Source organism: Arvicola amphibius, chromosome 10, assembly GCF_903992535.2.
Source record: "Arvicola amphibius chromosome 10, mArvAmp1.2, whole genome shotgun sequence".
NCBI lineage: Eukaryota > Metazoa > Chordata > Mammalia > Rodentia > Cricetidae > Arvicola > Arvicola amphibius.
In genome coordinates, this window is record NC_052056.1 from 92305422 (window position 1) to 92317271 (window position 11850).

Consider the following 11850-nt stretch of genomic DNA (forward strand, 5'->3'; position numbering starts at 1 on the left):
CCATCAAAAGTAACAGTGACATGTCAGCAGGGCAGTGGCGCACACAGCTTTTATCCCAACACAGGGAGAAGCAGGCGGACCTGAGTTTGAGGTCAGCCTGATCTATGGAGTGAGTTCCAGGACAGCCACAACTGAACAAAGTGACATGACCCTATTTTCACCTTGTGAGTTTCCCTTCTTTTTTTTTTTTTATATTTATTTATTTATTATGTATACAACATTCTCTCTGTCTGTATGCCTGCAGGCCAGAAGAGGGCACCAGACCCCATTACAGATGGTTGTGAGCCACCATGTGGTTGCTGGGAATTGAACTCAGGACCTTTGGAAGAGCAGGCAATGCTCTTAACCTCTGAGCCGTCTCTCCAGCCCTTCCCTTCTTTTTTTTAAAATTTATTTTATTCAACATACATTGGTGTGAGTGTATCCAATCCCCTGAAACTGGAATTACAGACAGTTGTAAGCTGCCATGTGGGTGCTGGGAATTGAACCCAGGTACTCAGGAAGTACTCTTAACTGCTGAACCACTTTTGCAGCCCGACAGTTTCCCTTCTAAGATTCATACAAGACATATATACCACCATCCTTCTGCTCAAAACCCTTATTTTCTAGCCTCCTGGAGCCACCAAATTTCTGACACAGCTTGAGATCCACAGAGATGACCCACATGGGAGGCTGAAGCTAACTGGACTGCATGAGAGAAAAGGGAAAAGATTCAAGTTCCGTTCCCAGCACCCATGTGGCTGCTCACAACGGGCCACAGCTCCAGTTCCATGGGATCTGATGCCCTCTTCTGGCCTCTGTGGGCACCAGGCATGCAAGCAATACACAGACAAATACACAAGCAAAACATACACACAAAAAAAAAATAAACAAAAAATTATAGGTCTAAAAAATTATGCCCAGAACCAGGCAGTGGTGGTGAACGCCTTTAATCCCAGCACTTAGGAGGAACTCTCTCTTGAGAGTTTGAGGCAGGACAACCAGGGCTGTTATACACAGAGAAACTCTGTCTCAAAAACAAAAAAAAAAACAAACAAAAAAAAAAACAAAAAACATTATGCTCAGCACATGAAGATTATTCTCATGCTTAGCGATGCCTGTTTATTTAACACTCAACAAATATTTGACGGGCTCATGGCACCAGCTAATCTGCTCAAGTGTGAAAGGCTCTGACCAGTATCTAGCAGTGTCAGCTAAAGTGAGAGCCTGACAGGATGACATAGCAGAAGGGGACCTCAGCCACAGTCTACGAAGAGGTTCATAAATGTTTGCCCAACAAGCAAGAATTATACTAGATAAGACGGCATCTGGTGGCAAACACCTGCAGTCCCAGCATGGAGGGTAATGAAGCAGGGGGATCACAACTCTAACGTCAGTCTGGACTACACACTGAGATTGAGGCCATCGTGGGTTATCAACACTGTCTCAAAGTGAAAATAAAAAATGTTAGCTTTTGGGGCTGGAGAGATGGCTCAGCGGTTAAGAGCATTGCCTGCTCTTCCAAAGGTCCTGAGTTCAATTCCCAGCAACCACATGGTGGCTTACAACCATCTGTAATGAGGTCCGGTGCCTTCTTCTGGCCTGAAGGCATATATTGTATACTAAAATTAAAAAAAAAGTTAGCTTTTACTAATTCAATTTAACACTATACCCCCACCCTCACGCCATTAAATCAAGCAAAAAAAAAAAAGAAAAAAAGAAAAGCATCATCCAATTAGAAAGAAGGACAGAAAGCTACCTCTATCCACAGGCCACCTGCACATAGAAAACACTAAGAAACGCACAAAAGTCTGTAAGCACAGGGGCTGGAGGCAGGCCTAATGAAGCACACCTTCAATCCCAGCACTCAGAAGGCAGGGTTGGGTGGATCTCTGGGAGTTCTAGGCCAACCTGGTCTACAAAGTGAATTTCAGGACATCCAGAGCTACATAATAGAGAGTCCCTGTCTTGAAAAAAAATGAAACAAAATAAAGAACAGGTTGGAGAGATGGATGGCTCAGTGGTAAAGAACACGTCTAGCCCTTTCAGAGGACCTGGGTTTGATTCCCAGCACCTTACCATGGAGGCTCACAACTGCAGCAGGCTTTCTTTTTAGCCCACTAACCAGCTCACAAATCATAACCAGAGACTTATTATTAGTTATGAATGCTCGGCCTTATCCTAAGCTTGTCCTACTAGCTCTTATAATTTATAATCTGTTTCTTTTCATCTACATTTTGCCTTGAGGCTTTTTACCTTTCTTTCATTCTGTATTTCCTACTCCATGTCCAGCTGGCTGGCTGGTAGTTGCCTGGCCCTGGGGATCTCCCCTGTTCTTCTTGCTCTCTTCTCTCCTCCTAATCATTCTGTCTGTCAGCCCCGCCAATCCCTCTATTGCCTAGCTAGCTTTTTTTTTTTTTTTTTTTGGTTTTTCGAGACAGGGTTTCTCTGTGGCTTTGGAGCCTGTCCTGGAACTAGCTCTTGTAGACCAGGCTGGTCTCGAACTCACAGAGATCCGCCTGCCTCTGCCTCCCGAGTGCTGGGATTAAAGGCGTGAGCCACCACCGCCCGGCCCCTAGCTAGCTTTTTATTAAACCAATTCGGTGCCTTAGGCAGGCAAAGCGACACATCTTTACATGTTAAACAAATGCAACATAAACAGGCTTTGGACTTTTCTTAACCCCTCTGGAACCCCCTTTCTTCCCCAGTAACTGAAGGCGAGTCTCCTGGCGTGCTGAGCAAATAATCCAAGATGGGCAGAACACCTGGTGTGGTTGTCAACCTATGCAATCTGGCAAGAAAAATAAACGAAGACACAAAACTTTCTCTAGCCACAAGCAAACCGCACACACACACACAAAAATGCTAAGACACAGAAGCAAGTTCAGCAGTCAAAAGCAGAGGACTGAAATAAACAATCTTCTTGGCCTTCCCCAAAAATGCCAGGAACTAGGAAATCAAGCTCCCGGAAGTCCGGCCACCTAGGAAAGAACGTACCCTACGGAAGGCCGTAAGGATGCCGGGGCCCTCACCTTATGGTCCAGCTCCAGGCGGTAAGGTACCGGCTGGATTCTCCGTCGGGACCGCAGCCCAGCGCGGGGTCCGGGCCCCGAGGCCGGCACCACGAAGCTGGGCACTCCGAGAGCCCCCGAGAAGCTGAAGCCCCATACGAAGACCCGATCGGCGCGGACCGCGCGCTCGCCCACATACTGGAACACCGGAGCGTCCGCCTCTGCCTCGGCCGCCTCACGCCGGCTCCGTGAGCTCCCGGCCGCTCTCCAGTGCTCGCGGGCCGGTGCCGGCCACCTCAGCCGCCGCCCCAGAAGAGTCCCGGCCACCGCCAGCATCCTCCGCTCCGCGCCTTAGCCGCTTATGGGCGCCGCCATCTTGCGTTACCCTTGACCCCCCTGGCCTGGCGGAAGTAGATGCGGCCATACTTACTACTGGCTGAAGGCGAAGCTCTTAAGGAAAGGCAGCCATATTTACTATTGGCAAATGGTAAAGTCTTTGAGGAGGTCCTACCAGAGCTACTCCTAAATGAAAGCAAACACTGTGGGAAATCTATAGCTTTACCGTCGTTATCCATGAGCAGGGGACTTAAATGAGTGTCCCAGTGTTATTTGAAGATGCCTGTGAAGTGTTGCCGCCCTATGCTTCTTCCTGCCCCTTTTCAAGTTCTAGGAATTTCAATTTGCTGGGGATTGAACCCAGAACCTCACACGTATTTAGGGTATAGGCCAACACTGAACCACTCTCCCAGCCCCACGAATTGTTTTTATAAATATTGAAAGGAGTTAGAGGAAGCATTCTAGATGCTTATCTCACCGAAGTGAAAATGGGAACGGTAGCCTGTTACCCCATCTGTAACCCCAGTTCGAGGGCTGAGGCAAATTGCTGCAATTTGGAAGCCAGCCTGGAAGAGAAGAAAGCTTTTAATATTTTTTTTGTTTGCTTGTTTGAGACAGGGTCTCATTTAGCCCTAATTAGCCAGAAACTTGCTATGTAGATCAGGTTAGCCTCAATTCAGACGTCTGCCTGCCTCTGCCTCCCAAGTGGTGAAATTAAAGTGTGTGTCTCCATGCCCAGCGCTGGTTGGTTGATGTATTTTATTTTGGAGACTTTATTTCATGTATATGGCTGTATTGCCTGCAAGTATGTCTGTGCACCATGTAACTAGAGTTACAGTTGATAGCGCCCTTCTGAATATTAGAAACAGAACCCTGGTCCTCAGGGAAACCAAACAATGTTCTTAACTGATGAGCCCCTCTCCAACTCTCTGATTTTTTTTTTTTTTTTGAGACAGGGTCTCACTCTGTAGCCCAGGCTAGCCTCTAACTCACTGCAATTCTCCTACCTCAGCCTCAGTGTTGGGATTACCATATTCAACCCTGGTTGAACTGTTCCTGAATTCTGTGTGTCTTTCTTAGCCCCTTGGATCTCAGCTTCAGAATGAAAGGCTAAACGGAAATTTTCAGTCTATGAAATGAGATTGTTTTTTTAAAACAAAGTACCTGCCTTTAATCCCAGCAGTCAGGAGACAAAGACAGGCAGATCTCTGTGAGTTCAAAGCCAACCAAAGCTGCACAGAGAAACCCTGTCTCAAAAAAACAATAAAAAAAATTAAAAATTAAAAAAAAACAAAACAAAGGGCTAAAGTCCATGACAGGGCATCCCAAATGCCAGGCTCTAATGCAGAGAGCAAACCTTTTCCTCCCTGGCTCTTTGCTCATCCTCACTGTATATTGCTTGATAAACAGGAACTTATTTTCTTTCTTCAGATGGGATTCATGTAGCCCAGGCTGAGCATAAGTTCACTGTGTAGCCCAGGATGGCCTTGAACTCCTGATCTTCTTTCCTATCCTCAGCACTAGAGGTTCTGGCATGCAGCAGCACACCCAGTTTATGCAGTCCTGGAACAGAACCCAGAGGATCCTGCATGCTGAGCCAGCACTCTGTCGGCTGAGCTACATCTGAAGCCCCATAATTCATCCAATTTTAATTACCCCCAAGATAAGCTCAAAGTGTATAGAATGTTACGTATCTAGACCGTGTGTGTCTATCATTATGTAGTTAATATTCTGGGATGTGGGGCTGTTTCATAAAGGAAAATCCACCAATATGATAAGGGGATAGCTGGGCAGTGGTGGTACACACCTTTAATCCCAGCTCTCAGGAGGCAGAGGTATCTCTGTTAGTTCGATGCCAGCCTGATCTACAGAACAAGTTCCAGTACAGTCAGGGTTAAAAGACCCCTAGTGTGGGGAGACTCTCACTCAAGTCTCGGGATAACATGACCCCTCCCAGTAACTCACAAGAGATCATCCTTGCTGCAATCACAGGAGGCTTATTGGCAGGTACCAGTGCACTGGGGCCAAAACTCATAATCCATGCAGGGGAGGAGTTCAACCCCAAGTAGCTTGGAGAAGGGGTATTTAAGGGAAGAAACCACAACCCAGTAATACAAAGGGTGTAGGGAGGGCATCATTGGAAAATTCCGAAAATACCAGTGATCATTGAAAATACCAGTGATAATCACAAGGGGGTAACTCCCTGTTTCTCAAGATTACAATCTAACTTTATCTTCAGCTAGTTCCTGAAACAGAGTCATTGAACCAGCTAATCCTAGATTTTTGGCTCTTCTCTTCCTGCTAGAGGGGTCTGGATTTATCCAGGTCTTTCAGGGCTACCCAGAGAAACCCTCTCTAGAAAACCAAAAAATAAATAAAGAAAAGAAGAGGAAGAAAGATAAGGGGAGCCGGGCGGTGGTGGCGCACGCCTTTAATCCCAGCACTGGGGGGGGGGGGGGGGCAGAGGCAGGCGAATCTCTGTGAGTTCGAGACCAGCCTGGTCTACAAGAGCTAGTTCCAGGACAGGCTCCAAAGCCACAGAGAAACCCTGTCTCGAAAAACCAAAAAAAAAAAAAAAAAAAAAAAAAGATAAGGGGATAAACTGGGGACAGGCAAGATGGCTCAGGGGATAAAGATGCTTGCCACCAAGACCAAAACACAGGATCCACATGGCAGAGGGAGAGAACCAATTCCTGCCAAGTTGTCCTTTGGCCTCCAAACCGGCTCCGGATCGTGGACGTGTCCCCACACTTTTACACAAAATCGATGCAAAGTAAATAAAAAGGTGGGGTAGCCAGTAAAGAGCTTGACAGAGCTCTGCACTGCAGTGGGATATAAAGTACCAAGAAGGTGAGTATCCAGCTGGCCTCTCTTTTTATGAACATGCTGTCTATGCAATGCTAGGAGAAGCCACCTGTTGCTTAGAAAACAGGTAAAACCCGTCCCCAAAGTGGATGCTTCACAACAGACAGCCACGAGATCTGGCAGCCTCCGTTTATAGCCTCTAGGTCAATCTCCCAGTCAGGTCTCAGTAGTGCAGAACCTGGCAGAGAAAGACACTCAATACTCATATAAGGAGGGGCCTCACTTCCTGGTATACACTGAAAGCAAAGTTAATCCAACCCTGCAGGAGCCAAGGCAAGATGGGAGGATACATGTGCCCCTTAAGATGTGGACCATGAGCTGGGCAGTAGTGGCGCTCGCCTTTAATCCCAGCACTCAGGAAGCAGAGGGAGGTGGATCTCTGTGAGTTCGAGGCCAGCCTGGACTACAAAGTTCCAGGACAGCCAGAGAAATACAGAGAAACCTTGTCTGGAAAAAACAACAACAAAAGATGTGGCTTATGGAGGAGGACAGAGTGAAAGGGGGTGAAGACAGTTCACAGATGCCAAGGTGTCTTTCCTGACTAAATATCCTGTCAGGTGCTCATTCAGGTGTGATTAGGAAGATGTCGTGAGGCGATGATGTGAAAATCGGGACCAATGAATGAGTGGAGTAAATGTGATGGCACACCCTGTCATACCAGCATTATGGATGCTGGGACTGGAGAATCAAGGGTCCCAGGCCAGCCTGGGCAACAGCATGTGAAAGACCCCTAGTGTGGGGAGATTCTCCCTCAAGTCTCGGGATAACACGACCCCCCCACCAGTAACTCACGAGAGACCGTCCTTGCTGCAATCACACAAGGTTTATTGACAGGTACCAATGCACTGGGGCCGAGACTCATAACCCACGCAGGGGAGGAGTTCGACCCCAAGTGGCCAGGAGAAGGGGTTTTTAAGGGAAGAAATCACAGCCCAGTGATCCAAAGGAGGTAGGGAGGGTGTCACAGAAAATTTCAAAAATACCAGTGATGATCACAAGGGGGCAACTCCCTGCCTCTCAAGATCACTCTCAGGGTCATCATAATCAGCTAGATCCTGAAACACAGTATTCCAAAAATACCAATGATAATCACAAGGGGGAAACTCCCTGTTTCTCAAGATTATTTTTAAGATTATAATCTAACTTTATCTTTAGCTAGTTCCTGAAACACGGTCACTGAACCGGCTAATCCTAGATTTCTGATTCTTCTCTCCCTGCTTAGATTTTTGGCTCTATTTTTTTCTGCTAGAGGGGTCTGGATTTATCCAGGTCTTTCATCAGGACAGGCTCCAAAGCTACAGAGAATACAGAGAAACCCGGGCTCAGAAAAAAGAAAAAGAAAAAAGAAAGAAAGAAACAAAAAAAAAAATCAGAAATAAAGAGGCCAAAGGAAAGAAGTCTTTGGTGTAAAATGTAAAATTAGAAAGAAGGAGCTAAACACCTTTGATCCCAGCATTCAGGAGGCACATATAAATTTGGCTGGTCTACACAGTGGGTTCCAGACTTGCCAAAGCTACCTGGGGAGACTTTATTTCAACTGGGGGGTGCGGGACAGGAAGGTGGGCTAGAGAGATGGCTCAGCTGTTAAGAGTGCTCGCTGCTCTTACAGAGGACTCAGGTTTGGTTCCCAAGACTCACATCAGGTGGCTCACAACCACCAGTAACTCTGGCTCCAGGGGATCTGACACCCTCTTCTGATCTCCATGGGACCTTGAACACACGTGCCATTCACATACAGACATGCACACATACACATAAATAAAAATAATTTTTAAAAAATAGCCAGGTGGCCGGGCGGTGGTGGCGCACGGGAGGAGGCACTCGGGAGGCAGAGGCAGGCGGATCTCTGTGAGTTCGAGACCAGCCTGGTCTACAAGAGCTAGTTCCAGGACAGACTCCAAAGCTACAGAGAAACCCTGTCTCGAAAAAACAAAAAAAAAAAAAAATAGCCAGGTGATGGTGGCACTTGCCTTTGATCCTAGCACTCGGGAGGCAGAGGCAGGTGGATCTCTGTGAGTTAGAGACCAGCCTGGTCTACAAAGTGAGTTCCAGTACAGCCAGGGCTGCACAGAGAAACCCTGTCTCAAAAAAACAAAACAAAAAAAATTGAAAACAAGGGGCTGGAGAGATTGCTCAGAGGTTAAGAGCATTGTCTGCTCTTCCAAAGGTCCTGAGTTCAATTCCCAGCAACCACATGGTGGCTCACAACAATCTGTAATAGGGTCTGGTGCCCTTCTCTGGCCTACAGGCTTACACACAGACAGAATATTGTATACATAATAAATAAATATTAAAAAAAGTAAAAGAAAAAATTGAAAACAAGAGGACAGGTACATTGTGAGTTGTGGCCACTAGGTGGCAGTGCTTGCCCATCAATTTTGTTCCCATTTGCCAGCCAGCTCACAACAGGCAGGTTCAGAGTGAGATTTACTATTACAGAAGTGTAGTTCAGTGGTAGAGTGCTTGCCTAGCCTGTGCAAAGCTGGGAGTTCTCTCTATAGCCTCACATTAACATTGTGTTATTTTTGAAACAGGGTCTCAGCCAGGCGGTGGTGGCGCATGCCTTTAATTCCAGTACTTGGGAGGCAGAGGCAGGCGGATCTTTGTGAGTTCAAGACCAGCCTGGTCTACAAGAGCTAGTTCCAGGACAGGCTCTAGAAACTACAGGGAAACCCTGTCTCGGAAAAAAAAAAAAAAAAAGACAAGCGCCTTTATCCTCTGAGCCATCTCACTGCCCTGCAACTAACAACTGTCCATACACTTCCCTTTCTTTTTGGAACAAGACCTGACTGTATAGCCCTGACTTGCCTGGAACTCACAGTGATTCTGTCTCTGCCTCCAAAGTGCTGGGATTAAAGGTGTGTGCCACTGCATGAGGCCAAATGAATACATCACCCCAAAATAATCTATTATCTACCACAAACATGGCCTCAGTGTTTGAAATGCCATGACGAAGCTGAGCATGGGGATGCAAGGCTGTCATCCGAGCACTTGAGAGGTAGAGGCAGGAAGGTCAGGAGGACTTCCTGGTCATCCTTGGCTACACATTGAATGTGAGGCCAGCCTGAGCTACATCAGACCTGGTCTCAAAAAACAGAGGTGGAGGGGGAAAGCTCAGCAATTCTACAAGGTTTCCGCTGCTGTGTCGTGTGTTCTGGTTGTTACACAGCTCCCCCTGCTTTGATCTCGGTTCTGTTCTCACAGACCTGACTTTGCTATTCATAACATTTACTTCCATATAAGCTAAGAAGTCATCTTGTCAAGCAGCATTTTTAAAAAGTCCCACTGGGTTTTCTCACTGGGCTTCCATTAAATCGATGAGCTGAGAGACACTATAAATGGCATTGACAACTTTGAGTCCTCCTGCTCATTAGTGCAGCGTTCGCCAGTGTGTCACGGAGTGTGTTGGGCAACGGCCTGAGCGGGCCCTGCACTCTGCCTGTTGTTGCTAAACATTATTCATTTTTTTTATTTGGTCCTTTCTTGTTGATACTGATCTTTTATAATTGCAATGTGTAGCTTATTAATGTTGAGACAATGGTCTCCATATGTAGTTCTGGCTGACCTAGAACTTGCTGTGTACACCAGAATGGCTTTGAACCCAGACCCCTCAGAAGAGCAGTCGGTATTTAACTTTGGAGCCATCTCTCCAGTCCCAAAGTCAGCTTATATTTTCTGTCTCCTCCTCCCTCTTTCCACTCTGTTCTCTTCTCTCCTTTCTTATTTCCTCTCTCTCTACTTCCTCCTTCTCTCCCTCCCTCCCTTTCCTTTCTCTCATTCCCTTCCTCTGCTTCCTGACTATCAGGAAATGAAACAGCCCCCCCCCCCCCCGAACTTGCTCCTACTCCCAGGAAGTCGTCTAAGCCAACGGGGTCAAGCACCATGGGCTGAAACCCATAAGATAGGGAGGACTGCTGGAGATGGGGAGGACTGCTGGAGATGGGGAGGGGGAGGACTGCTGGAGATGGGGGGGGACTGCTGGAGGTGGGGAGGACTGCTGGAGGTGGGGAGGACTGCTGGAGATGGGGAGAGGGTGGGTCATGTCATCCCACAAGCCGATCATCTCCCAAGCGGAGATTTCAAAACAGACAGTTGTTTACATAGATCTTAAGTTCAGAGGACTGGGCAGTGGTGGCACAGGTCTTTAATCCCAGCACTTAAGGGCAGAGGCAGGCAGATCTCTGTGAGTTTCAGGCCGGCCTGCTCTACAGAGCAAGTTCTAGGACAGCCAAGGCTACACAGAGAAACCGTGTCTTGAAAAGCAACAACAAAACAACACAAATTATGTAAACGGTGTTTAACAATCCTTAAACTAGGTAAGATGAGTCAAGGACTGGGGGTAAACAACAGACTCGAGACAGAAAGTAGGAATGTTGAAGTAACAAGAGAGTGGGGAAAAGAGGGCTGTGGGAGCAAGAACCACCACCGATCGCTGTCCTGGAAGGCCACATGTTGCAAGTGTGAGTGACTTGATTTTGACAAGTCCGGAGAGCAAGGGATTTGCAGCCAAAGCAATGACCACAGGATCTAGCGACAGGGGACCCACTTGTGATCTGGGAGAAAAGAAGTCATTATAGCTGGCTCAAGAACATGGGCAAGGGGTTGGAGAGATGACTCAGAGGTTAAGAGCAGTGACTGCTCTTCCAGAGGTCCTCAGTTCAAGTCCCAGCAGCCACATGGTGGCTCATAAACATCTATGAGATCTGGTGCCCTCTTCTGACCTGCAGGTGTACATGCAGACAGAACACTATACATAATAAATAAAATCTTAAAAAAAAAAGAACATGGACAAATACTAACTTTGGAGACTGTACATACAGTTTTTCTGGATATCTACGAGGCGTTATTTCTCGATTTATTTTATTTTGAGACAGGGTCTCATTATGTAGGGGTGGCCAGCCTGAAACTCTCTATGTGGACTAGGCTGGCCTCAAACTCACTGAGATTTGCCTATTTCGGCCTTGTAAATGCTGGTATTAAAGGCATGTACCACCACACCCAGCATTAAACCTTTAAATAAAAATACTTTTTTAAGAATCTATATTTTAAGCACGTGTGGTTGCCTGCAGAGGTCAGGGGCTTCTGATCCTTTGGAGCTGGAGTTACAGCCATTTGTGACCTGCCTGACATGGATGTTAGGAATCCAACTCCGGTCTTTCTTAACAGCTGGGCCATCTCTCATATAAACTTTAAAGCGGAGAAACCGAAACCCTCATAAAATGGGACCAGAAAGGTGGCTCCGTGGTTAAAAACACTTGCTGCTTTTGCAGTGGACCCAAGATCAGTTTCCAGCACTGACATGGAGTAACACAACTTGACACCATCTTTAACTCCGGGGCCAGGGGATCCCCGAGACTTCTAGCCTTCCCGTGGTGCACACGCACATACTGGCAAAACACTTAAAGCAGACGGGGCCTTAGGAATAGCTCCCGAGGCATGCATCCGCGCACACATCAACATATTCCAGGCACTAGCCACAAGTTTTTAAAGGCAAGGCAACGTCCTGGCCTCCACAAGCACGTGAGAGCACTCAAAGCCAAATTTAAAGATATTCGTGTATCAAGAAAGACCAAGCACATTAGGAGGCGGCGCGGGTACACGTCCGCGCCACGCACTCCAGCTGGCGGCCTCGCGGAAGCCGCGCCGCAGCGCACCGGAA

The 11850-nt window shown here is 47.2% G+C and overlaps 1 protein-coding gene across 2 annotated transcripts in view; it reads right to left on the bottom strand.

Moving 5' to 3' along the window:
• Rcc1l (RCC1 like) overlaps nucleotides 1–3381 on the bottom strand; it is a 30722-nt gene extending 27341 nt beyond the window's left edge. For both annotated transcript variants that reach the window (XM_038346573.1, XM_038346572.1), the window contains exon 1: nucleotides 3012–3381. In XM_038346573.1, the coding sequence (XP_038202501.1) occupies nucleotides 3012–3326 (315 nt within the window). In that variant the 5' untranslated portion in view covers nucleotides 3327–3381. The remainder of the gene's footprint in view (nucleotides 1–3011) is intronic.
• Nucleotides 3382–11850: the final 8469 nt, after the last annotated feature.